Source organism: Stigmatopora argus, chromosome 22 (assembly GCF_051989625.1).
Source record: "Stigmatopora argus isolate UIUO_Sarg chromosome 22, RoL_Sarg_1.0, whole genome shotgun sequence".
Taxonomy (NCBI): domain Eukaryota; kingdom Metazoa; phylum Chordata; class Actinopteri; order Syngnathiformes; family Syngnathidae; genus Stigmatopora; species Stigmatopora argus.
Genome location: NC_135408.1, coordinates 5,002,765 through 5,030,117, shown reverse-complemented (window position 1 = coordinate 5,030,117; position 27,353 = coordinate 5,002,765). Strand labels below are relative to the sequence as shown.

Below are 27,353 nucleotides of genomic sequence, written 5' to 3'. Positions count from 1 at the left end.
CTCACCCGGGCACGCGGAGACCAAAGCCCTCCCCGCCCTGCTGGAGTGTCCTCAATTTGCCTTCTGCATGACGTCAGTAAGGTGACATGGGCGTTCTTCCGCGCATGATAGCGGCATGGCAAATAATTACGGGGCTTTGATGGGGGCTCACGCAGTGTCAATGCATGTTCGATCTGGGTCCGTGCGTGCTCTCCGGTGCACAACATGCACTCCTCTTGTAGCGGCTCGACTCGGGCTCCACGGCCAAGGGCTCTCTCTGCGCAGCAAGTGAGTGACAGAGATGAGGGGTGGGGACGCAGGGTGGGGTCACAAGCAGGGAGAGGCGGAGGAGGAACAGGCAGAGAGAGAGAGCCCAGCCCTTCAATGCACGGCAGCGAACGGCAAGAACCAGAGGCACAACGCTTGGCTGATTTATTCCACTTTTTGGAGGGGGGGTCGCAAAGACATCGACGCTGCGGATATGAACTGAACAGAAGAGGCACGCAGCACCGTGCTCCAATATCCCGAATATCCACAGCTCAACGCCCCCTTCCTCCTCCTTGTCCTCTCTCATAAACCCTCCTTTCTCCCCTTTACCCACATTCGAAGCTATACACACCCAAAGCCCCCCGACCCCCCCTCCTCCTCCCGCTCTCCCTCCCTCCGCCTCCACGAGATGCACACGGAGAGCCGCCACAAGAAAGTAAGTGCACGTTCTATTTGACACATTGTGACGTTGTCAGTACAGTGGGGCTCTTTAATAATGATAACGGGCGGAGTGGCTGGTGAAAAGGGGGCGAAGGGGGGGAACGGAAGGAACTAGCTGCAGCCTCACAGGACACCATCATACCGTTTAAAGGGCCAGCGGGACCTTTTTCTCACCGCGCATGCGCACTGAAGAGGGGTCAGGTACACTTCCGGTCACCATTGCGTGCATCCTTTGTTTATTATGATTATATAAAAAAAAAATTGGGATCTAAGGATCAGGTTGAACCTGGATGTCAATTCATTAAATAATAAAAAAGGAAACAAATAACACTGTGATTGACTGGTGACCAGTTCACTTCATCTGTATCTGCCTTGTAATATACAGTATATTCCTTGTAATTGACTTGTAGCCTGTCAATATTAGTTGATCATGTGTGATCATTTCTCCTGATGTGCCTAAATTGTAACAACTGAGGATCAGCCAATTGCATGGATACAGTTTAGTGCTTGTTATTGTTTGGTGACCAATCTGTTATTGTATATATATTTCCTGAAATTGACTAGCAACCAGTTCAGTGTTCATTCATTCATCTTCTTGTGGGGGTTGCTGGAGCCTAACCCAGCTGACGTCGGCATACTACGCCCTAGACTGGCCGCCAGTCAACTGTAGGGCACACAGAGAGACAAACAACCATCCGCACTCACAATCATACCGTCACCAGTGGGAATCGAGCCCGCGCCTACCTATACTGAAGTCAGGCGGGTGAACCTATACACCACGAGGCGGCCCTGTTCAGTGTTTAAATATGGCTTGTGACTGACTGCTGATCATTCCAGTGCTTGTCCATATCATTTCAAGAATTCATTTATTTTTAATGACACCTGTATAACTTATATATTTTTTAAAATCTTTTTTTGAGAAGCTGGGCCATATTGCTAATTGCCATATGAATACGCTGTTATTTTCTAAACCCGTGTTGTTTTCGTGTGAATCCAAAAGACTTTTGGGGAATAGAACGTTTGAAACTTTATTTTTTAAAGTCCATATTACACTGTCGTGATTGACTACCGATTCCTGTTAGGATGCTGGAATTTCTCAGGTTTCTGCAGTAGTTACAAATTGCAATCGTGATAAGTCGACTCTTTTGCCAGTCTTTTCCAGGATTTTATCACGTGAGCATATGCATCAACTGAGGGGCAGAGTTGTCAATCGTTAACAAGACTGGACAAAGTTTGATCACACTCCTAAGATAGTGTGTGTGGGTGTCGTTCACATGTGTCATCTTGGCATTGGGTGCCTGGGAGATGATGCATTTTATTTCCTTGTTAGACATGAAATGCAAGTGTTCTTCTTTTGAAGTCCATTTTCATCTTGAAACTTCAGCCTAATGCTTAAGTTTATCTAAATTATCTGTTCTATTCCCCCCTGTTTAATGACTGTGTGCTGTGTTGTCGGGGCAGGAAAGTTTATGGAAACGCTTCATGCAGAGAGAGGCTGATACGGGAGAAGCTTGTTTCACGCGGTGGCTCAGTATTTTGGTATCAGGTGGCTTGAGCGGATGACTGGTTAGTTGACCAGCTGGCCAATTCGGTTTTCTGTGCGCATGCGTGTCCAGATACATGAGTTTGGCCGAGGCAAAGTGAGGAACGGGCCGAATGCTCCCGGGCCGGCCCGAGGGCCGACGGGTGGCTGCGCGCTTGGGTCGCCGAGTAGAAACGTTGTCAGCGAGGATTAACGAGCGGTGGCTCGTGGCGGAAACGCAGAGCTGAAATTAATGCTTTGGTACAATTTAGTCGACTGCTTAACGTGCCAGTGTAAGGGATGCATTATTGGTATTAGTCTCTCCTGCGGTATGGCATAAAGAAACTGTGGTTCCTTGACATTTATGCTCAAAACTCAATTTATTCATACATCAAATCCAGTCTTCCTTTTTAATATGAAACGAAATGCTATTAATTCAACAGCCTAGAAACGGTTTGTGTAAGATGCAACAATTTTACAACCTGACCTACCACTGAACAGCAATAAAATGTGACCAATTTTCATTTCACACCCTGTTTTCTTTTACATTTTCCAACAAAAAAGTGCTTACTCTACACCACAAATGACTTGACCCTTTATGGCATCTAATTAACTCTTTGGCTGTTATTGCCAGTGCTAGATGTCCAATCCATTTTGACTGAGAGTTCGACCCAGTCTAGAACCATCAATGACACTAAAACATGAACATTCAGACTCAGCCCTCCCAGTTTAAATAAATTCGATGTCTGTCAGTGGCAGTCACTGAGTTTAATACTATTTTAAAAAAATCTTTAGTGTCATTGGGCTTCATAATCCGAATAAATTTCTGTTTTTATTCATATTCATGTAACATTTTATAATTTTAAAAATGTATTTATTCGCAAAACAACATTTGTATCCAATTCATTTGAACTGGGAAGGTTGAAATCCATCATTTGCTATTAATGGCAGCCAATGATTCGATTTCATCACAAGGCAGAAAAAGCAAAAACATCCATGAGTCACACAAATTGGCAGAAAAGGACAGATTGACCAATTTTGTTGTAGTCACCCATTCAAAAATATACATTTTATGAATGACTGAAAATACCACAACTGTGTTTATAAAATCAATACTGTAACAGAGTTATGGATCTAATACCGTCTACTTTATGAAATGATGTCATTCTGAGGCAGGTTATTGGGGCAAGAAACTGGAGAAGAAGTTGCCTCATTTCCTTCAGCTGCGACAAGGAACTTTTTGACATCGATTTCTACCCGATTGCTATTTTTACACACATGAATCCAACTTTTCATGTCCTTTGTCTCCATTTGGATGAAAAAAAATGTCTCAGAGAAGTTGAATGACTGCTATTATCTTAGCGTGTTGCATCCGCCGGTTTGAGGAAGCATCTCACCACAGAAGCTCTGAAGCTTCTCAAGCGTGTTTGTTTGTTTGTGCCGTGTGTATGCTTTGTCTACTGCGTGTGCGGATAAGAGGGTGTGTAGGGAAGTGGTGGCCGGCTTTGCGTCAGCAGGGTGTGGTGTGATAAGAGGCAGCCGGCTTGCCTAGCTGCTCGCCAGATGGAGGACACACCCGGTGTTTCATTACACTCGTTTGTGCGCTAGCGTCTGTCGATTGGTCTCGCCGTTTCAGGGTGGTCGTTTTTGACCGCAAAATTGAGGCGCGTTTCGTTCAGGAGGAGACTAAGGACAGTAAAGCAAGGACTGGTGTTTAACCCGTTGGCTGCCATTGATGACGATAGATGTTCAATGCACATCGCTCCCAATTCCGATGGTCTATCGTCGTCAATGGCAATGTATGAGTCAATACTGCATGGTCCCGAGCAAAAGTACGGTGGTTAAGCTAATGTTTGCATGAAAGACCAGATACTCAACATTGTACCTTCTGTTAGAGGCTTTTCGCCGACGTCACGATTGTTTCGAGATTCAACCCCTACAAGATCCTCCATCAGATTTGGCTATACTATGGCTGTTTATGCAGTGGAAATTAATGTAGGGTGATATTCTGTCATTGGGCAGTGCAAATGGATTTAAAGGCATGCTTCAGGAGTGATATATTTTCAAGATAAAAGCAGTTTGCTTGAACTGATCTGTATTTGTTGCCAAAAACGTGTTAATGTCATCGAAAATGCAATGTTAAGCTGTTTCGTTAGTAAAAGTTAGTTAACTTCATGTCATCATTTGTAGTCCATTCAATGGAGGCGCTAACATAAAAGCGATGCGCCAACAATAAAGCGATGCGCTCACAAAAAAGTGATGTGCTTATAATAAAGCTATGCCTTTATTTTATGTAAACATCGCGTTCTAATAAGCATTTGAATACATATATTTTCCATTAATAATTTGGTGAAAGAACACCCTTCACCGGATTATCCTAACTCTGTCTTTGCTCTACAAGTGTTTAACATGTCTAAGGAGCAGCTCGGAGGTTGTCGAAAACAGTGATCCTAACTCCATACGCAATCATATTTATCTGCTACTCTAAATAAGAGCATGTTATTGATCAACTCTGGCTAGGTTCCATCACCATGAGTAGCATATTAGCCTTTGAGCATTGTTCATTCATTCATTTTCTGAATCGCTTTATCCTCACAAGGGTTGTGGGGGGTGCTGGAGCCCATCCCAGCTGACTTCGGGCCAGAGGCAGGGGGGGTTGCCAGCCGATCGCAGGGCACAAGGAAACAAACAACCATTCACATTCAGACTCATACCGAGGGGCGATTTAGAGTGTCCTATCAGCCTACCATGGATGTTTGGGGATCTTGCTTTGATATTGCTCCAAAACAAATCACTAAGATATTCCGTTCGGTATACGCTTCCTTGCTTTAGACTCTAACATCGCAATCAAAAAGCTTGACAGAGTAGCAACTGTATCGAAGTGTGGTGGAGCATCAGAGAAGGTCAATTGAAGGTCAATTTGTGCACCACCCTAACCCAAATGCCACCACAGTTCTTTTGATTGATCCAGGGGGCCAATCAAAATGTTCAAAATGCAAAATATTGATCTTCATTTTTTAGATGTTTTTTGTTTAATAAACTGGTTTTGATATCTTTGGGTGAAATGTAAGTAAGTAAGTATTAAATCGATCAAATCCGAAATCCAAATCGTTGCATTCTGTGTGATATGAACACATTTCGTACCCAAAGAATCAATATTGTATCATCATGGAATTTTAATTTTAAAAACGCTACTCCCTAAACTTTATCTTGGAAAAAAATACACAACAAACATGTTCATGTAATAATAATTGAAGTTAGTGCAATGCACATCTGATGAGTCTCCCTAAACATTTTAATTTTGCTGGAAAATGTCAGTCGAGATTAATTTCTCCATTTTTTTCCTGCCTCGCCTCACTTCCATCCTATCATTTTTTTATTTCATATCTCAAAGTAATCCAGTGTGTCAGAACCACTTCTTTGGGATGAACTTGACATGAACCCTGATCATGCGGTTATTGTATTTTTACCCTTTTTACTCACGCAAAAAAAGAAAATAAATCCCCTGTGATGTGATGAGCATATACCTTTTTTCTCTTTTTTTTTTGCTGGGGTGCCTTGGGGGAGGTTGCCGCCTCCAAGCAGCTCGTGGGAGCGGGCAGCCGCGTTCCGAGCACATATGTGTGCATCCTGCAGGGGGCAATCCCCCACCCCCCACTCAAAATACACACACACACACACACACACACACATGGTGAGGACCAGAGTGGGGGGGTTGCAATGACAGCTAGCGAGCAGAGTGCTGACCCACTTAGACTCCGGTGCCCCGCCCTCTTTCTCTCACGCTGTAAAGAGGGTGGAGTGGAAGGGGTGTGTGTGTGTGTATGCGTATGCATGTAATAACACTTAAATTGAGATATGCTAATATGCTAATCACAATAGCCGACAATGGTAAGATCAGCTAAAAGCCTATAAATTCTCTATTTTTGGGTTATCTCAATATTTGGGCGATTGTCCTACCAGTTTTGGGACTAGATGGAGGCATATTTGCAGGCGATTCCTTAAATAAGAGTTGCGATCTTTCACTGTAGCACCATGTTGTGCCTCATCATCCGGAGGAAGCACTGAGCTGTCGGAGTCAGCGACTAAAGCCTCGGGCTCCCATTGACAGCAATAGATGTCCAATCTTTTTCAGTTGGGAAAGGTTCGCAGTGACTAGTATCGCCGTCGATGGCACTGAAACATGATCATCGTACCTCAGTTGACTCTTCTCTGTCCTCCGGTCGCTTCACCCGTGGACTCTGCTTACGCTCGGCTGGCCTTTTAGCCGATAAAAATAGCTTGTTAAAAAGCGGCGTTATGGAGACGCGATTGAAGCCCGCTCCAGAAATACTTCAATCGGACCATCTTAAAATGGGATAGCGGGACTAAGATGAACCAGTTATTTTTTTTCCTGGCCACTTTTCTCAGGTATTGTTCACCCTGTTAACAAATTGTGTAGAAATGCCACGAGATGGCATTTAAGCACTTTCATCAAAACAGGATTATAATCTGATTGGATCCAAAATGGAGATCCTGAACACACTTCTAAGTAGTTACTCAGAGACCAGTAGATTTTTTCTTAGTAGAGATATACTATCCTTTGATTTGACCAATGTGCCATTATTTTTCCGTCAATTTCTCTATTTTTCAATGTCAGACTTCTCTCAGTTTTTCCTTCTTGTATTTCCATTTTCAGTCGTCCTTTTGGCTACCCCACCCCCACCCACCCACGCCCCTCCAGACTGACTTCCTGTGTGGAGATCACAAGCTGACAGGGTCGCGCCCACCCCACCCTTTTTTTCTAGTTCCTGGAACTCTGCACTAACAGCGTAAGACCCCTCCTCTCGCAGTGCAGTGGTCCTCATAAGGTCTCGCACATTAACTGTACCCCCCACCCCCCTCCCTAATCCCATCCCACACAGTGGTCTCCACCCAGACTGCCTGGTCCGAGTAGGATTGTCGGAAGAGTCCCACTGTTGCCTTTTCCGAGTGGCCGCACTTGGAATCCAGATAACTTTAAAAAAAATCTGTGTTGTTTTTTGTTTTCCCTTTTTGATTTTTTTTCTTCCCCCAAGTCTCCTCCAGCGAGGGGCGCCAGATTAGGTCAAACCAAACCTTGAGGAATTATTGGCTAATCCTTCCTCTAGTTCCGGACTCTCAGGCTTCCTCACGTTAACTCTTGACGAGGCAGACATTTTTGCTTGTTTTATGTTATTTTGAATGATTGATAGCCACCATTATCGACCGCTAGACAGTTTTTTATAAGCAAACACGCCACTATCATTGTCATTACTCATTTTGTCTCTTGGTTTCGAATGTTTGTACTCGAGGTAAAAAAAAAAAAACAAAAACAATGTTTAAACTTTCGAAAGTATTGATGAATCAAATCATTGGATAAAAAATTATTTTGTTTTATTAACTGAATCACTATCAGGTATTTTCAAAGCAGTTCCCCATCTTTGCTGTTAAGGAGAATTTTGTCAGATTTTTTTTAAAGAAACATTGCATTGCAGTAATGAATGCTAATTAAAGAAAGAGTAGACTTCTCTATCCAGAAGAAAAATGTTTTTTCATTTTTTTTCCAGTTTTTACGTAAACCAGCAGTAAATTCCACAAAATACTTATTTCACTAAAAACAATCTTTTTGTGTTAATAAATAACAAATGATAAAACAACATAAACTACAATGAAAATGACATATTTATTTAGCCAATTCTCGCAGTATAAATGAATTGAATGTCTATCATTGTCAATGGCAGACAGTGAGTGAATTTGGGGGTCACTTTCTTAATAACATACAAAACATACATTCATTAACGCACTGGCTGCCATTGACTGCGATGGACGTCCTATCCAAATCCAAACTGGACTGAAACATGATACTCAAATAAATTTGTCGGCTAATATCAATGGCATTTGATAAAGTTAATAATTTATCTACAGAAACAGTAAGACCTTTGATGATTTACGGCATGTTGTCTATACTATGTTTTGCGATCCACCAGCGGAATGCTATTAACCCAATTTTTATGAAAATATAATTGAATATGGCCCACAAAAGCTTCTTAAATACAGCTTACATTCTGTTGCATTTCTTAGCTTCAATACTAGATGAAAATAGTCACTTAAACACTGCCCCGCCATTATTTCCAATCAACGTAGGGCTGCGTAGAAGTTTAGTATTTAGTTTTACATAAATAATTTTCTATTTTAAAAAATCCAATCTGATAAATAGCTATTTAGGTTGTGATTTTGTGGACTTTTTTGAAGTAACTGGACGTTCTTTGCTCTGACAAATTTGTTATTTACTAGTGTAAATATTCACTTAATTCATTTCCTGTACCGCTTTTCCTCACGAGGTTTGCGGGGGTGCCTATCCCAGTAGGCGAGGGACACCCTGAATTAGTTGCCAGCCAATCACAGGGCAGAAGGACATCAACAACCATTTCACATCTCACACTCATGTCTAAATTTAGAGTGTCCAACTAGCCAGCATGTTTTGGGATGTGGGAGGAAACGGGAGTACCTGGTGAAAACCCACGCAGGACCGGAGACAACATGCTAACACCATAGAGGAAGGTTGGAACCCACTGGGGATTGAACCCTCGATCTCAGAACTGTGAGGGGGGACATGCTGACCACTCTACTGTCAGTAGTGGAAATACACATTTTTATTACTGCTACTACTAGCACTACTACTACTTTTTTCATGTTTTAAATGCAAAATTGATAATATATCTTTTTTTTTAAATATCCCTATACTTTAAGATAATTTTGTTGGCCATTAGCCCTTAACTCACTCAGTGTAATAACGTCTTTTACTTCTATTGATGCCAATAGAGGTCCAAATCAATTTGAGTAGGGTTAAAATGCATTGGATATTCATTGCTGTCAATGTGATAATACTTAAAAAGATATTTTTAAAACCCCATCTTTGTTTGATACCCAATTCCAATCCTCTCTTTAGCAAATGAAAGTGGAAGGATTTCAGCATGGTTCTCATTTCCAGATTGGTCATTTGACCATTTGGCCATCGTTTTTTACTTCTGTTTTTTTTTAACTGGATGTCATGACCTTGTGTCGTGATGTGATCTTTGCACGATTGAACTGGAGGATCTTCTTTGTTTTAGCCGCTTGCTTAACTACAGCGGTTGTTTTCCTACACTGCGGGGTGTGGTTTTGGTTGTCCTTACAGTTTCCCAACTGGCCCTCCTGTTGTGCTCTCCTATTTAGTTTCACGACTTCGGCTCCGGACTCCTGTATGTGCTCACAATGTTGTTTGAGGGGGGAAGAGTGGGATTTACAAGATTTGGGGTGAAATGGTTGACATCTTGTGTGTATCTACTCTTTTTGAGGAAGCAACTTTGTTGTTATATGTGAGTGTCAAGAGTTGATTCCGAACCAAAACAGGAGAGAGAGACTACTTCCTCATGTAAGCAGTTTTTTGGATTGAACCTGGCTTCAAAAATAGAAATGAAAGTAATACATTTTAATTTAAACTACAAAAATCTAATTGAGTTTACGTTTAGCATAAAATTTAATGAAATTAAAGTTGGGATTTGAATACAAAAATCAACTGACATACATGTTTCTAACACTGTTTTTCCAATTTTTAAAAATTAGAATATTGTATTTTTAAATATGTGGCTAATGAGACATCTTAATGTTGGTTAACATTTAACAAATGCACAGTATTGTTTTAAATGTATATTTTAAATATATAATAACCTTCCAATTGAATGCAACTTCACTGAATAAAATGACATTTTTTTTCTCATTTACCATTTTAGATATAATATTTAGATTTTTTTAATAAATGCATTAAAAGAACTGGATTAAAAGCCCTGAATATTCAGTTTTTTTATAGATCTAAAACAATGTTTATTTGAGCTTTTTTAAAATATATTTTTAGATTTTACAAAATGATTTTTGAACTAAAAACAGAAAAAAATGATTACAAATTACAATTATTGATTTAAAAGGGGGAAAATCAGGAAATTTAATATACATCTATATTCTTCATTTTAATTTGATCCTAAAACTGAAAGTTGCCACACAAAATGATGGAGCGGGCCAGATTTGGCCCCCGGGCCGCCACTTTGACACATGTTTTACACTAACTGGTCAGTTTAAATTCAGTGATGCAATTCTGTTATGAATGGTGCCCTGCTACATTCCAATAACTCCTTTATTAATATGTGAATTCAATATTATTACTGTGTTGTTACTAATAATGTTAAAAGGTCATGGAAAAGAAACTATTTGAAGTGTAAAAAGATTTGTGTTGGTCAGCTGAGGGGGAGAAGGTGTGGCATGGAGAGGCCTTACCTTTGTTTGGAAGCACAGAGGGGGCTCTGTCCCCCTCACAATGGGACTAGAGGGCCATTGGAGCCCGTTTGCATGTGTTTGCGTGTGTGGGAGGGGTTGCTCTGCCAGTCACACCCCGTGTCTGATTGGTTCAGGCCACACCTCAGTGTGGAATCCACTAGAGCCAGGTCACATGATAAACACTGTTCGACTGCTGAGTCTGCTGAGGTCCACACTAATTGTCGGGGGAAAGCCTCACTTTGAAATGTAACCAAAAATGACAAAAAAAAGCCACACTTAAAATAGCGTTTGCAGAAAGGCTGGACTTTTGAACCATTTTGGTCATCTCCAAGTCACATTTAGCGTTTATGTGTTTAAAATTCAGCTCCTGTTGGTTTAATTTGCCCAAATTTAATTTAGTAGAAATTTCTACTATGAGTAGATGGACAAAATATCTCAAGAATAGTTTTTAATCCAGCCTCTGACACTTGATTTATCTTTTATTTACTGTACTTAGTTACTACCTTGGATGACGATGGCTGTCCAATCCATTTAGGGTTTCGCAAAGGTCAAATGGATTGGACATCTTTTGCTGCCATGGCACTGAAACTGGATATTTTACGGTTATTCCTCATGCTTGCAAAGCCATTTCAATGCAGCTCGCATTTCAGCATGTCAATAATTGAATAGGCTTGTTTCACTTTCATTGCTGGGTGACTGGAGTTAGTATTTAATGCGCGTTTACTTTAGGACCAATACGTACACTTCATGGGCTTTTTAGTTCATCAACGCCATGGTCTTACCGCTTTGGTTTCTTTTGAACGTCTTCAGACCTACTCTGGAGGAAATGAGTCAACTACATAGTCGATTAGTTTCTTCACCTATGAATCAACATGAATAGAATGAATACCTGGTGAAATAAAAAGGAAATTAAAAGAATCAAAGTCATTTTGAAACCTTTCATTATCTCATTCACTGCCAGCCCAAGTCACAGAGAATGTGTTGTAGTTAGTAAAAGAATAAAATTGATATTGAAAACACTTATAAACGTCATTTTCATTTGAACTGAAAGGGCTGAAAGTTATTGAACAATTGTCAGTTCGATGGCAGCCAAAGAGTTAAAAATACAATTTAAAAAAAAAAAATGTATTCAGATATATTTATATATAACATACATATTAGGTAAAGGTAATGTATTTAGTTTTTTTTGTAATTTACTTTAGTTTAACATGTATTCGTTTTCTTTTAAATCTTGTTTAACTCATGTCAAATTAAATTTAGTGCAATACATTGTTATTGTACGTTTAGATATTTGTGGAAAAATCCTTAAAACAATGCTTTTAGTATCTACAAAGATCTATGAATATAAATGAAAATGTTTTTTAGCATGATAATGCGGAAGGGAATAAAAAGTTTTTAAAAAAATTGAATGTTTGATGAACACTTGGCCTTACTTTTGTATTTTTTTTGTTAGGTAAGTCTATTTTTGGGGTATAAAATGTGGGAGAACCACTTGATGAGCTACTTTTGATCATATATGATGCTGTAGGGAACATCAGAGGAAGTTCTTTGAGGAAATTAGGATTTATCAAGAGTTGGGACTTATGTAAATGTGAGTGCATGTGTGTATGTGGCTGTTTGGACAGAGAAGGCCTTGCCACACCTCATTGTGTGCGAGCTTCCAGAAAAGGGTGTGTCCGCCTGCCTGGCTGAAAGGGAGGGAGGGGCGACTCCTCCCTGCCCCCCTGCCCCTCCACCCCTTCGCTGGCGTTCTCTGGCTTGCTATTCCTCGCCGGCTCCTCATTTCACTTCTCTCGCTTCAAGCCTCAATGTTAGGCCTCAGTTTTTGCTCCTTTCTCTTCTTTTCTTAAACTTCTACTTTCCCTCCCTTCTTCATAGTGAGGTAAATGTTCATTTCTGACTCCCTCTTGCACTTTTCCAATTACCCCCTGCTCATTGACATCTTCTTCTTTTAGAGGAGGAGCGGCGCCCAGAAGAAGAAGAAGAAGTCGTCGCCGGCCGTAGTGACGCAGGAGGCCACGCCGCCCTCGCCGCCTAAGGAGGAAGAAGAGGAGGAGGAAGAGGCGTCAGACATGCCCTCTGTCCAGATCAAAACTGAGCCAGAGGAGATGGACTGCACGGTGAGGAAGGGGAGGAGCCTGGAAGGGTGGGTGGGGCCAGTTTAATCAGGCAGTTATTTTAATATTTTTCTATAAATGTATTCCCATTAAGTCACTAGTTGCACCACTTATTCCCGGCTGCCATTGACAGCGATAGACGTTAAATCCATTTGAATTGGATTCATGGCTGTAGCCTTTTCAAGTTAAAAAAGGAGGAGCCTGTAAGGGCGGGTGCGGGCTTGGCAGTTTTATCAGGCAGTTTAAAAAAGCAGTTATGGTTAAAAATTGTGATTATTTTCACATGAACTCCATTTTTATTATATCAATTGATTCAGATTGAGTCACCAGTTGCATCACCTCTTCTTGGCTACCATTGATGGCGTTAGATGTCCAATCCATTTGAACTGGATTGATAGCTGTAGGCCATCTTCAAATGGATTCAACATCTATGTCCGTTAATGAAATGTCTCAGGTCAAAAGTTCAACTGTGGGGAAAAATGATCACACATTTGGTCGCATTCATAACCAAAGACTGTCAGCCTTTGTTCCGGAGAACCACTGTACATAGTAGTGGTTTTTTTAATCAGAGGAGATCCCCAGGGTTCGCCGCTCGGCCCCTTTTCATTCCGAATCAACATCACATGACGCTTTGGCCACCGACCGCATCAGCTGATGAGAAACACTGGAGATGCTTGTGCGTAAGGAGGCCTGACTCCAACATGTAACAAACAGCGTTAAATCCAACACAGGGGTCAAAGTTCAGTGCGTGGACGTTGCCGTCTTCGCCTCTTACTTCCTCGTCTTCCTTCATTCTTCTCAAAACTCCTCACCCTTAATAGGATGTGTCGAGGGGAGCGGCCGGATTGCGCTTCCGCTGGCCGTTTCCGTGGCAACCGCGGCGGCGGGAGTTGCCCAAAAAGACTCGCAGACCCTCCCCCGTTCCCACCCCTCCCTGCGCCACCTTTTTCCACTTTAGCAAGCCACACACACACGCATACACACACATTCACACCGAATAGCCATCATTGCAAACTGAATAGCTTCGTAATCTCTCTTTCTCTGGTATACACACTCGCACAAACAAGGCCTTGTGTGTGTGTGTGGATTTGTGTGCACGTAAACAAGCCGGTTGTCCTCCAGCAAACGAGCAGTCATGCACGACATCGGCAACACACACACACACACACACACAAACACACGTGTTTGTGTCATGAGAGGTTAGCCAGCTCGCACTTTAACCAGGAGGCTTTCTTGCTCATGTGTGTTTGTGTGACAAATCGGTGGAAGGACACAACATGCACATTTTTTGGGGGGGAGGGGAAAGGCGCGGTAGAAAATGCGGCGACGCCTAGGCTGGTGCGAGTTGATGATGTCATGGCTCACACGTAGTGCGTTCGGCGGACCAACGGGAGTTTTCAGACCTCACGGCGGAGTTATGGCATAAATTGCCAATCTATCATTGCCGTGTTTTTATGTTATTGTGCGATTAATTCTTTGTTGCAACAGGTTTTTTTCAGTCAATATCAGCAGAGGTTAAATCTTTCTCAATTGTTATAGAATTGCTACATAACAAATCAAGCTACTTTTAGAAATATGGACTTTTCTTCAAATTTCCTTTCCCGTTTAACCCGTCCTGCTTTATTTGTATTTTACTTTTACTGCAATGTCATTTTAAATGTTGCTTTTGACAATGCTCATCATCCAATCCATTTTCACTGGGAAAGGCGAATAAACAATTGAGTTTCATGACCGGTACTCTCCGTTAAAATGAATTGGACACCTATCGCTGCCAATGGCATGCAATGAGTTACTTAAATACACCTAAAAAATACTTTAGTGTGTTACTTGGAGCTTTAACGAGAATATTTATTTTTTGATTTTATTTCATTAACTTGATCTTTTATTTACAGTGTTAATATATACTTTTTTATGATTACTATGTAAAAATATTCAAAACTTATCCTCACAAAAGTCGTGGGGGTTTTGGAGCCTATTCCAGCTGATTTTGGGGCCACCCTGAATCGTTGGCCAGCCAATCGCAGGGCACAGAGGGATGGACAACCATTCCCACTCACACACATACCTAGGGGCAATTTAGAGTGTCCACTCAGCCTACCATGCATGTTTTTAGAATGTGGGAGGAAACTGGAGTACCTGGAGAAAATACACGTAGGGCTGGGGGAGGATATGCAAACTCCACAGGAGGACCGATCTGGATTTGAACCTAGGGCCCCAGAAATGTGAGGCCAACGCGCTAAGCGTTTAAGCCACCGGGCCACCTTTAAAAATAGAATAATGTTTAATGTTTTTTATTTAAATGTTACAACAACAATTGATTATATTTAAATAAAAAAAATAGTCACTTTCACCTATAAAGGGTCGTGACCGGACATTTGGTCGAAAGACGTTTGGTCCCCGGACATTTGGTCCCCGGACGTTTGGTCGACCGGACGTTTGGTCGACCGGACGTTTGGTCGACCGGACGTTTGGTAGAACGGACGTTTGGTCGCCTGGGTTCGCTCGCTGTCAAATTATGACAGAGGTTACTGTTGATATTTTGATATTAGATATTTAGATATTAAACTCACTCTCTTTCTCTCTCATGATTATAATTTTGGGAGCTGGTTTCAACAGTAACAACCCGGCAACCAAACGTCCGTTCTACCAAACGTTCGTTCTACCAAACGTCCGTTCTACCAAACGTCCGGTCGACCAAACGTCCGTTCTACCAAACGTCCGGTCGACCAAACGTCCAGTCGACCAAACGTCCGAGTACCATAAAGGGTTAAAAGCATCAACTTTGTCCATGTATGGACTGCTGTCCCTGAAAAGGTTGAATTAAAAACGTTACTTTTTAGTTTTTGTTTTCTTTGAATTAAAATATACCCGTGGAAAGGAGTGTGGATACGTTTGCTCAAAACAGCCTCCCTTCCTAACAAGTCCAGGCATGTCACCACTCCCAAGGTCACAGAGATTCTATTGGAGATCATCAATTTTATTTAGCACAACAAACAGATGGAAAACAAGCACTTTAGCACATTGCCTAACAACAACTAACATTGACATTTTCTGTCACATTTACAGATAAATGCTTCTGAAAATGTTTGCTCAATGAGTGTCTTCCTCCCCTTTTGTAAGCATTTAACATTGGAGTAAGTCACAGAAGGTCAAGTAGATGGTGTACAAAAAATACATTTAACGAGTATTTAGTAGTTTCCTGATTCTGCAGTGTTATTACACCAGCAGCCGAAAATGTGATAAAACCTGTTGGGTATTGTTTTATCAATGCAACATCGAGTATAGGATGTTGCTGTGCTAGTGGAGCACAAATCTCCAAAAGTGGGTATTCATCCTGAGCAAGTGGTCGATTAGCAGCATGAGGTAATTTTGGGGTGCGGCTAGCGGGCCACGTTAACAGGTGGGCGAGGCAAGGGGGAAGGGTGACCCGGGCGAGTTTTGTGGCGTATAATCCAAGACAGCTGTCCTTGTTTTTGTTCACACTTTGTTTTTTTTTGCCGATAGCCGAGTGTAACGGCTTCGCTACTTGATGAACAAGAACCGTCGCTCTGTGTTGTCCTAAAGTCAACTCTTGAACTATTGATTGGCACCCAGAGTGAGAGAAATGGTGGCAAATATGAGAGCAAGTGAAAGTTAATGAGGCTGTCAATCATGTGCCATCAAGAGAAACAGCCATGAGAAAGATGGACGTGACACCCTTTGATTATTTATGTTTTTTTTTTTTTGGAAGAAGGGGGGTAAACAAAACATTTATTATTCGTATTGCTTTTCCTCACAAGGTTCGCAAGAGGGTGGGGGTATTTTATATCTATCTATATATATTCTAATTTTAGAAATTGCATTGCAGAAAGAGTGTAAAGAATTAAATTCAATGACAAAATAAATGTAAAAACTAAATGAAATACATTCAAAATATAAACTTAGCCCTTTATAGGAACACATTTAAATACTATAAATATAAAAAAACTGAAATAAATGAATAAAATCAACACTATTTTGAGTATATTTCAGTTTTTATTCAATTTAATTTGATCCCATTTTTATTCACTTCATTAATTTCAAATTGTATTGAGTAGTAAAAAAAAGATTATAAAATAAAATTATTATTAAACCACAAATAGAGATGAGATGAGATGAAAGTCAGTCGCCCAAACCAGCTTTGATGAATTATGATGATCACCCAGCCTATTGGATTATACTTGCTATTTCTCCTGTTTAAGGTACATGGCAGGGACATTACACAACACCTCAGCCCGTGTGATTAGCTGTAAAGGAGGGAGACCCCTGATTGGCTATAAATGGGCTACATTTAGAAAAAATGTGTTTTTCTCAGCTTTGCGAGATGACTCTCAAAAAGATCCACACACTTGTGAGTGTGGATTTCAAATAACATTCACGTTATACATGCTACAATTCACACACACATTTGTTGAATGTGTGTGTGTTTCGTTTCAGGTGTATCGAAAAAAATAAAATTAAAATCCTACTAAAAAGCTGCCATTGACGACACTAGACATCCAATCCATTTTGACTGAAAATCAATGGAACTGAAAGATGAGCATTCATCGTCAGTGTTCCCATTATAAATAAATTGGACCTTTATCGTTGTCAATGACAGGCATTGAATGAATTCAATTTTGTGTATGTCCGGTATAGCGAGCTATGCGGCTCGGCCATTTGGGCTGACAACATTTGCCTTTAAAGGGACGAGAACATTTGCGGCCTCTGCGCGAAATCTGCCCAAAATTCCGTACTGACGGCGAGGCATGGAAACGGTCGAGACACTTTCTGAGCCTCCGAACACAAAATGGCGGCGCAGGAAGAGTTGGGGTGGGCGCGGGCGTGGTTGGCGCGGGAAAATGAAGGAAGGGAGGGGAGGGAAAGGTGAGTGAGGACGGGCGGGGGTGTTGCCGGGGAAGGCGAAGGAGTGCCGAGGCGGCCGATAGCTCGGCAGTTTCCATGGCGACACGAGGCCCTTGTTTTTTCCCGCCCACTCTTCCCCCTTCGTCGCCTTTCAGCTCCTCACCTCTTTCCAGCTCGCCGTCATCTCTCCTTTCTCGCCCAATCCTCAACTTGGAAAAAGGAAAGAATGGTTTTTATTTTGTCCGGGCACTCGGCCTTCCGGTTGTCCCGCGTCACCCGATTTAAAAGGGCCAAGATGAGGCCTCGCCCTGGCTCTCGCCCAGAATCGTCCACGCTCAGCTGAACTGGAAGCTGGCCAGCTTCTTCTTCTTCTTCTGGTCTACTTACCCCCTCTTTCTCGCTGCATCCCACACAGCGGCCCATTGTTTCTCGCTGAGCGACACGCGGGAAAAGCCGTCCTCGCCAGCGGGGATAACGCTTTTTACATTCGCTCCGTCGCCCGTGTCCAAAGTGACCGACACAAATGCAATTTATGGAAAAAATCGAAATCGTACAAGAAGTAAAATGGGACTGAATAAAGTGGGATATTGGTACAAATATTTTTGCACAATGGTGTTTAGAATGATGGTGGAATACATGAACGTCATATGTTTTTCATACTTTGGCTGGGCCTGCAACTTACTCAGGTGCGACTTTTATGTTTGTTATTTTTTGCTATGACCGCCGATGGGCCTACTGTGTTACCTAACCCTTTTTACCCTATAGGTATCTGAAAAAAACGATTAATACGTCATGTAAGCAGATGCTTATTTAGTCTGTTGTTGGCCATTTTACTTTTATCATTATACATTTTTTATTTTCTGTTATTACAGAAATGCGATTTATACTGCAGTGTGACTTTTTCCCTCTGAATTGCATATTCTTTGGCTTGGGATGTTATATATATATATTCTTTAGTATATATAAATATATATGGTTCTTACTCAGTGGAAATTAACTTAATAACGGTGGTTAACCGCGAAAATTAAAGGAATACTGTAGTACACCCGTGTCAAAGTGGCGGCCCGGGGGCCAAATCTGGCCCGCTGCATCATTTTGTGTGGCCCTGGAAAGTAAATCATGACTTTCTGTTTTAGGATCAAATTAAAATAAAGAGTATAGATGTATATTAAATTTCCTGATTTTCCCCTTTTAAATAAATTATTGTAATTTTTTAATCCATTTTTTCTGTGTTTTTAGTTCAAAAATCATTTTGTAAAATCTAAAAATATATTTAAAAAAAAAGCTAAAATAAACATTGTTTTAGATCTATAAAAAAAACTGAATATTCAGGGCTTTTAATCCAGTTCTTTTAATCCATTTATAAAAAATATATATCTAAATATTATATCTAAAATGGTCCGGCCCACGTGAAATCAAGTTGACGTTAAAGCGGCCCGCGAACCAACCCGAGTCTGACACCCTTGCTGTAGTACCTATTGAGATGTTTATGTTCAAAATAAATATTTAGATAAGAAAATTCCAGCAATATTGCAATTACAAAATTGAAATTTGTCGACAAAAATTAAATTTGTCCTGCTTTGATCTTTTTGTGTATCAGGCTGACGTCGGCAATGAGCGCTCCCACCAAACGAATCCCGGCATTAAGACGGAAGCTTGGAGCTGCAAAGCCGAACCGTCCCTATCAAGTCCGTCCCTCGCCGAGGACCAGACGGAACCGGTGGACCTATCCCTCCACAAGCCTCGCTCGTCCTCGCTGCCACCCGTCACCGTCAGCCTCGCCCTCAATCCGGCGCCCGGAAGCGGCTCTGCCCCACCCGGACTGACGGCTACGCCCGTCACTACCACTGTGCAGTCCATAGGATCCATGGTGAATATGCGCTGGAATAAAAAGTTCAAAAATCAGTAGTGCCAAAACACGTGCCATGCTTCCATCCTGCCAGGTTCTATCGCCGGGCTCCATTTTAGCCACACAGGGAGCAGGCGGCCAGCAGATCCTCCACGTCATCCACACAATCCCATCGGTCAGCATGCCCAGCAAGGTGGGCCAGCTGCAGACCATTCCCGTGGTGGTGCAGTCCTTACCTGTGGTCTACACTGCCGTGCCCGCGGACGGCGTCGCCGCCGCTACCGCCGCCATCACTGTGCCGCTCATTGGCAGCGACGGACGCTCGGAAGGCTCAGGTGAGGAATCCGGGATGTATCAGTGTTGTACACGTCCAATTCATTTTGACCGGGATGGGCGAACTTTGGAGTGCTGGTAGGAAGCTACCCCGATGGGCACTCGGACGTTTCGTCAAAAGACGTTTGGTCCCCAGACGTTTGGTGCCCGGACGTTTGGTGCCTGGACGTTTGGAAGACCGGACGTTTAGTAGAACGGACGGGTCGTCGACCAGAAGTTTGGTAGAACGGACTCTCTCTCTCTCTCGCTTTCTCTCTCTCTCATGATTATAATTTTGAGAGCAAGAGATTACCTGGTTGCTCGCTTTCAACAGTAAACTCTCTGTCTACCTCTCTCTCATAATTTGACAGCGAGCGAACCCGGCGACCAAACATCCGGTCGACGGCCCGTCCGTTCTACCAAACTTCCGGTCGACCAAACGCCCGGGGACCAAACGTCTTTCGACAAAACGTCCGGTCACGACCCCGATGCCGGGTACTCGGCCGTTTGGTCGCTCGGAAGGTTATTGATAATTAGCATTTAAAATTGTTGCTCAAATTCCCTAAATACAAACTGCGAATTATTATTTAGTCATACTTAATGTCCTATTAATTATTAGGCTAAAGAAAAGCTCCAAATTTCCCGTGCTTTTATTGTGTTTTGTTGGAGAACTTGTTAAGACCCTGACTGACGTCCCTTCCTAAGGGGACAACTCATGTACATACAAACTCTTATACAGTCACACGTCCACTCAGTGACACTGCTCAGGGCCATTGTTGGCTTTTATTGATGCGTAGACCGTGTTGTTTTACCTTGTTTTGTCGCCGGACTTTTGGTCGCCGGACGTTTGGTCGCCCGTTGTGTGGGTCCGGGCGACCAAACGTCCGGCGACCAAAAGTCTGGCGACCAAATGGCTGTTCACGCCGATGCTGTCAGTGGCAATGAATGAGTTACAAGGGGAGATTTGTGGCAGACAGGAAGTGAGGGTGAAGGAGAGAACACGTACATGTTTTTTTCTTTTTTTTTAAATGGGCGTTGTCAGAGTTTGAGTGGGCGTAATCGTTGTCTCCAGGGGAAAAGAAGATTTCTCTTTGCTTTTCAGGGCCTTTATGTGCGTGCACCACCCAAAATTATGTGCGTCACACTTAAAATGTGCCACACCCTGGGTCCTTCCCTTACTTCGGTCCTGGGTGGAAGTTGTTTACACTCAAGGGTAGGCCGCTTCCAACGAACTATTAACCCTTCCAATTAATTTTTTTAACCCGTCCTGTTCAGCTGCATAGAGACAAAGAATAGGAATGTAAAATATTATTGGCTGAACAGTTGTAATGTGCCACATGGGAGTTTGTCATTGTTTATATGGTTTTGTTTGTCAGACAAATCAGATGGACAGAAAAGGAAGGGAAACAGGAAAAGAAAAACAAACTATTGATTTGTATTAAAAAAATCATTAAATAAATATCCTTGTATATGCTACTTAACATAAGTAGCATTACAGTCTACTGAGATACCGAGTAAACCTTTTCATTTGAAGTCGGTAGCACAATTGAATTTTAATTTGACTATTTTGTCTGTCTTGTTCACCTCAGTCCGCATCAAGCCCGGTTCGACATCTCCTGTCGAATATCACAGCGAAAGCGATGCCGAAAGCGGAACCGAGTCCGGGTCGGCTTCACTCAGCGCCCAGAGCCTCGACGCAGGGTGAGCACACACCACAATATATTCCTTACTCACAAATACGAAAGCCCGATGAGCTTTCTAAAATTCTCTGAGCGTAGGAGGGACGTTTAGAGTGTCTCCTTGAAGCCAATTTGGGCGAGGCGGTGCAGCGTTAACGGAAAGTTTGGGTGGGGACCTCATAGGTTAGCTGTAATCTGATGTATGTGTGCGCACGTGCGTGCATGTCCGTGTGCTGCCACACCTTGTTTTCCAGGCTACCTCTTACTGACCTTTCTTTATCAAGAAACGGCCAGAACAGAACATGTAACAAGGCAGCCTTAAATGAGTTAAAACTATAACAGCGTATGAGGTCACTTATATAAAATAATACAAGAGATAAGGGAACGCAATTTCAATGCAGGACTCTTCATCTAAAATAATAAAGGTGTCATCATACAAACAAAAACAAAAATATTATCTGTAAGTGTTATAAGAAGTAGGTTAGGTGGGACTATAGAAAATGTAATCTTATAACTATATTTAAAATTTGCTATGACAGAGGCTACAGTCAATCCGCTAAACCACATGTGTCAAAGTGGCGGCCCGGGGGCCAAATCTGGCCCGCCGCATCATTTTGTGTGGCCCGGGAAAGTAAATCATGAGTGCCGACTTTCTGTTTTAGGATCAATTTAAAATGAAGAGTACACATGTATATTAAATTTCCTGATTTTCCCCCTTTTAAATCAATAATTGTAATTTTTTAATCAATTTTCGATGTGTTTTTAGTTCAAAAATCATTTTGTAAAATCTAAAAATATTAAAAAAAGCTAAAATAAACATTGTTTTAGATCAAACAGACAAGTACGAATGAACTAAATCATTTAAAAACAACTATAACAATTATTCTGTCAACCTAAGGTGGCCTTGAAACTACAATAACAAATATAAATATAACAATATTATATAAATAGGTGTATATATATGAATTTGATCTTGTATAAATACATATCTAACACCATAAGTTAGAACTCATTAAAAAATCACACAAAATATAACAACAAATGAAGTCTTACATCATACTAAATAAGAATGAATATTAATCCCAAACCACTAAATAATTGACAGCAATGCCTTGAATTGTCACTCGGAATCAAAAAATGTCAAATTTCAAATATAATTTGTCATACATTTGCATCATATGTATATGATACATCGGGGAATCAAATTACTCAAAATTCATGTTTCAAATAAGATACATTTCGCCAAATAAACAATAAATGTAATAAACATTAAACATATGTAGCGGTGAAAAAGACTGCCAATAAAAGCTATAACTATGGTGACTTGAGCAGCCCTTTGCCGCCTCCTAGTGGCCCCTGAGCCTCACAGTACGCTACATTTCAGGTCGCTGTTGGAATTGGAGCCGGCGGACCCCGACTCCCCGGATGTGAAGCGGCGTCGGATCCACATGTGCGACTACGAAGGCTGCAAAAAAGTCTACACCAAGAGTTCCCACCTCAAAGCCCACCGACGGATACACACAGGTGAAGGCCTTGTCAAAGCCAGTCAGGTCGGAGATAGGTCGCAGGCGCGCGCCCGCTTACGTTCGCTCGCCTTTCCAGGAGAGAAGCCGTACCACTGCACCTGGGAGGGCTGCACCTGGCGATTTGCCCGCTCCGACGAGCTGACCCGGCACTTCCGCAAGCACACGGGCATCAAGCCCTTCCGTTGCACCGAGTGCGACCGCTCCTTCTCGCGCTCTGACCACCTGTCCCTGCACCGCCGCCGCCACGTCATGATGTGAACGCTTTTCTTTTGGATTTTCCATCCCCCGCCGTCTACCCAACAAACGTTGCTACTTCAGACCTACGACTCGGTTTCGACGGGGTGTGCCAGGTATTAACGCAGGATTATTTTCCCTTACTTTTGCGTCCATCTTTTTGACGAGCGGAGAAATCCCACCTTGGTGTTTAATTTTAAAGACTAATGAACACTTGGATTTCATCCCTTGCTTTCTTTGATTGGAAGGCACAATCCTTTCAATACAAGCGGTCTCAATGCAGCGCCGTTGACGTAAGTTGACGCCATCCTTGGGGTGCGGCGCGTCATTTTTATGATCTAAAAGTGATCTAAACCTCATTTCTTGTGGACTCCACCCCATTTTTTCATCATTTTATGCATTTGCCGAACTTCTAGCCCAAGAAATGTACATTTATTTCAGCACCTGAGTACGGCATTCATTTTTTTCCTTGGTAATGTTTGACTTTTGCAACTTCCCCACTCTATGAGATCACTTGTTTTCAAGTGGTCTCACTGCAGCACAGGAAATGGAAGTTGTACGTTTCATCATCGGGGCGTGGCGTTTCATATTTTCTAATCAAAACGTAGACATCCAGACAAGCACATTTCTCAATTTCCATGCAAGTTTTGTGAAGGGACTACTCAATCCTGCAAGCAAATTTGTTGCCAGACTGTCTCACTGCACAGACTCTTAGCCTATTTCATTTTTTAAGGGCCAGGAATTTACTTTTTAGTTGTCAAATTTGATAGCCGACAATCAAATTAGGTATTTTTTCTTGCTTCTGCAATAGAACCATATTGAGACATATACTGCAAACCTTTTCCAATGCAGCACAAGCGATCATGTTTCACCCTATGGGCGCGGAATTTAATTTGGTAAAAAAATACGATCCAGGCAACCAGGTTTTTTTCCCCCATTTTTCATAATAATCATAATTCTCAAGCCTGTCAGGGCATTTTCTTCAATGGAGGCGTTGGACGACATTTGGGATGTGGTGTTAAGTTTTAAAAATATTTAGGAGTAGGCATTGGGACACCTCTGATATATTTGGGCGCTCTATGAGAACTGTGAACTTTTTAAAGAATTTTCACATCGCATTGTTTTTTGCATATCCTTTGTCTCGTGTACATGCTTTATATCATAAAAAAAACAGTATTTGCGCGTTATTGAGACTTGTCGTTCTCTTCCCCCTCCTGTGACGGAATCGTTGCTTTTTTGTCGTTTTATTAACGATTTTTGGTCGTCTTTGAAACGCTGTGAAGAAGTTATTATCGGAGAAGTTAAAATTCTCTAGCAGGGAAATACAGGAGCTTTTTTCCGAGCGTTCACACACACACTTTTTCTTTTGGGGGGGATTCCGTGTGAGTGTTTTGTCACATACACATTGTCAGAATTGATTTTTTTTTTAAATTAATGAGTGTTTTGGGTATTTAGACATCCTGCCCGTTGAGCCTTAAGAACTGAAGTCAAGCAGGAAAAGAAACAAAAAAATCAAGTACCCAAATATCAGAATTTCTATGAGGGGAAACTAATCCTAGTTATAGATGTTTATACTTTTGACATTAAATTCACGACAAAAAATTTTTTTTTTTTGCAAGTGAGCTACCCATCAATCAAAAACTTGTATTTGCGAGTGATAACGTTACAACTTTTGCAACTATCCGACGCCAAAAACCTCTGATCCAATTCTCACTTGGAAGAATTTAGTTTTCCGCAATCCTCGCCTCCTTTTGCTTGAGCGAACTAAAAAAAAAAAACGGAAAAAGCACATCTTTGTAGAAGGGTTTATGCATTCTTTTTTAAACATTAAGGATGCCGACAAAAAAAAGAGAGTTAAAAAAAAATCCATGTACATAAATGTATATAAACAAAAAGTAAATGTAACGGGTGAAGTTCTATTTTTAACACTGACTAGATAATGTGAACCCCCTTTCACCCTCCTTTCTACTTTTTTTGTTATTCTTCTTTCCCGCTGTTTTGTTTTGTGTAGTTTCTTTCAAATGATAATAATAAGAATACTATTGGTCCCACTTGTGTTGTGCATACTTGTATTGCATGGAGAGTGGCCCTCTTGTTTTCCAATAGTGACGTTAGTGAGCATGTCGCAGTGTGCGCGCACGCCAAACATCAGACTTTTTAAGAGGGTAAAATGTATTCATAATAAAAATAAGAATTTGATATATTCCGCACAAAACCTTTAAGGAAAAAAAGACAAAATGTCCCATGTTGGTATCGATGTTTCTTTCGGCCACGATGCTAGCTGGGTAGCATTTTGACAATGTTGTTCTGATTTGTTGAATTTACTTTTGTTCCATGAAACAAAAAGCAGTGTTTCAGTAACCAAGTCAACATTTTGACCTTTTTTTGTCAATTTCACCTCATTTTTAGATATTTACACAACACACACACACACGTAATGCTAGTACTAATTAGCTACATGCTAACATGTTAGCAATATTGTGATTAAAGAATACTTGTGATACCTCCCCAGTTTAATCTTTGCAGCCTTATTTAGTCTAACGTATTCTGTATGTTTAGAAAAAAATATACATATATATAGATATATATTTAAAAAAAAATTAAAGGCCGCTTTCAGGTGGTGACTGCGTATGAGTGCCTCCTCCTCACCACTTTTCTTTTCAATACTTTTTTCCATCCCTTTTGAATGCAGTAACTTTTTGAGGGCCAGTACTCTATTTACTCAGTGCAATGCAGTTATGGTTATGATAATTTCTTTTGTATTTGTGTACAGAACAAAAAGGTTTCAAGATGGACAAGGAAGTTAAAAAAAAAAGAAAAGAAGCTTTTTGATACTGTGACTCTACTCTGGTGTTTCTTTGTTTTTCTCTTCTGTATACTTGTGATGACTTCTCATCCTCCATTTTTTTTAAATAAACTTGTTTTGGTGCAATTTATGCGCACTAGTCAGAGTTTTTTTTTAAATGAATTTCATGATTATTTGCACTGTCAAGTACTCACCACTAGTGAGCGCAATATATGCACATTCCGAGATGTCATGATGTTCAGAAGAACAATTGTCAGTGAAAGTGTAATTCATTGGATCCCATTAACGAAGATAGACGTCCAATCATGTGGCTCTTTCTATCCTACTGCTATGAATTCAAATGTCTTTATCACTAGTAGACGTCCAATCCATTTGAAGTGGGAGGGTGGTAGCAAATAAACAAACGTTCATTCATTGGCTCCCACCCCTTTCAGTTCAAATGGATTAGACATCTATCACAGTCAATGGTAGCCCAGGACATTAATTTGATGGTTTGTCTTAATTTATGGTGTGTGGTTAAATTGTCGTTATCCAGTAAAAAAGCAAAATGTTTTCATTAAAAACAATTTAATTGAATACCATAAAAAAACAACATATGTAAAAAGCTGTGTCCGCTAAAAAACGCAATAAGAAGAAATTACTAATTCAATTAATTTAAGAAAATATGCAGTGATTTTGTAAAATATTCAAAAAACAATACAAATTATCATTTAACTTAATTTTTTTATTTTGAGAAAATTATGCAATACCAAAAGGCTTTTGCTTTAACACGCTCAGCACATTTAAGTAAAAAAATAACAACGATTATAAGTGTGGGCATTGTCCTCGTGTATTTTTTCCTGAGTACCTCAGTAGGAAATATGAGCATCACATATTTCATAACTTTTTTAATTCCTCTTTGCAAAATGTTGGTAGCCAAAAAGCAGAAAAGTCGACAAAAGCTCTCGTCAAATATTCTGATTCAACATAAAAATCCTGGTGAGATGATGCAAAAAAACCAAAATATTTACAAAAGCTTAAAAACAAAAATCCAAAAGGTTTTTATGTACACATTGCAGTTGGAGAACTTGTTTCCTTGCAAAATGTTATTTTAGTTGAAATAATAGACAATGTTACAACATTGCATTCATCCATTGACTATTACACGTCACAACTATTTTTTTTAAATGAATACAAAACAAATGCCATAAAATTGTTGATTACCTAACAGTCTTGCCATCTAAGTAACCATAACAAACATTGACAGCGCCCTAAAACAGGCATGACCAGTCATTTACTAATTCAAATTAATTTTATCTTTGACGCAGTTAAGCGAAGTTTCACCATGTATTAAAAAATCATGAAAAAAAGTCAAGTATAAATCTAGACACATTCATTTTTTTCCCCCACGCAGAAAGAAATATGCACAAAAGATATATAAACAGTATTTACATGGCAGCATCCATGTA

At 40.9% G+C, this 27,353-nt stretch overlaps 1 protein-coding gene across 1 annotated transcript; it reads left to right on the top strand.

Moving 5' to 3' along the window:
• The first annotated feature begins 304 nt into the window (after positions 1-304).
• On the top strand, positions 305-26,035 carry klf8 (Kruppel like factor 8). The gene is made up of 7 exons (XM_077592949.1): positions 305-682; positions 12,475-12,639; positions 19,100-19,369; positions 19,443-19,683; positions 21,250-21,361; positions 22,724-22,863; positions 22,942-26,035. The coding sequence occupies exons 1-7, from the start codon at positions 656-658 to the stop codon at positions 23,121-23,123; spliced, it is 1,137 nt and encodes a 378-aa protein (XP_077449075.1). The 5' UTR covers positions 305-655; the 3' UTR covers positions 23,124-26,035.
• Positions 26,036-27,353: the final 1,318 nt, after the last annotated feature.

What these genes read in the sequence shown, in the direction of transcription:
- klf8 (XM_077592949.1), top strand. Translation starts at nt 656, where the DNA reads ATGCACACGGAGAGCCGCCACAAGAAA. An exon ending in CAGAGGAGATGGACTGCACG is followed by an intron (nt 12,640 to 19,099) that starts GTGAGGAAGGGG and finishes TTTGTGTATCAG; the next exon opens with GCTGACGTCGGCAATGAGCG. An exon ending in CCACCGACGGATACACACAG is followed by an intron (nt 22,864 to 22,941) that starts GTGAAGGCCTTG and finishes TCGCCTTTCCAG; the next exon opens with GAGAGAAGCCGTACCACTGC.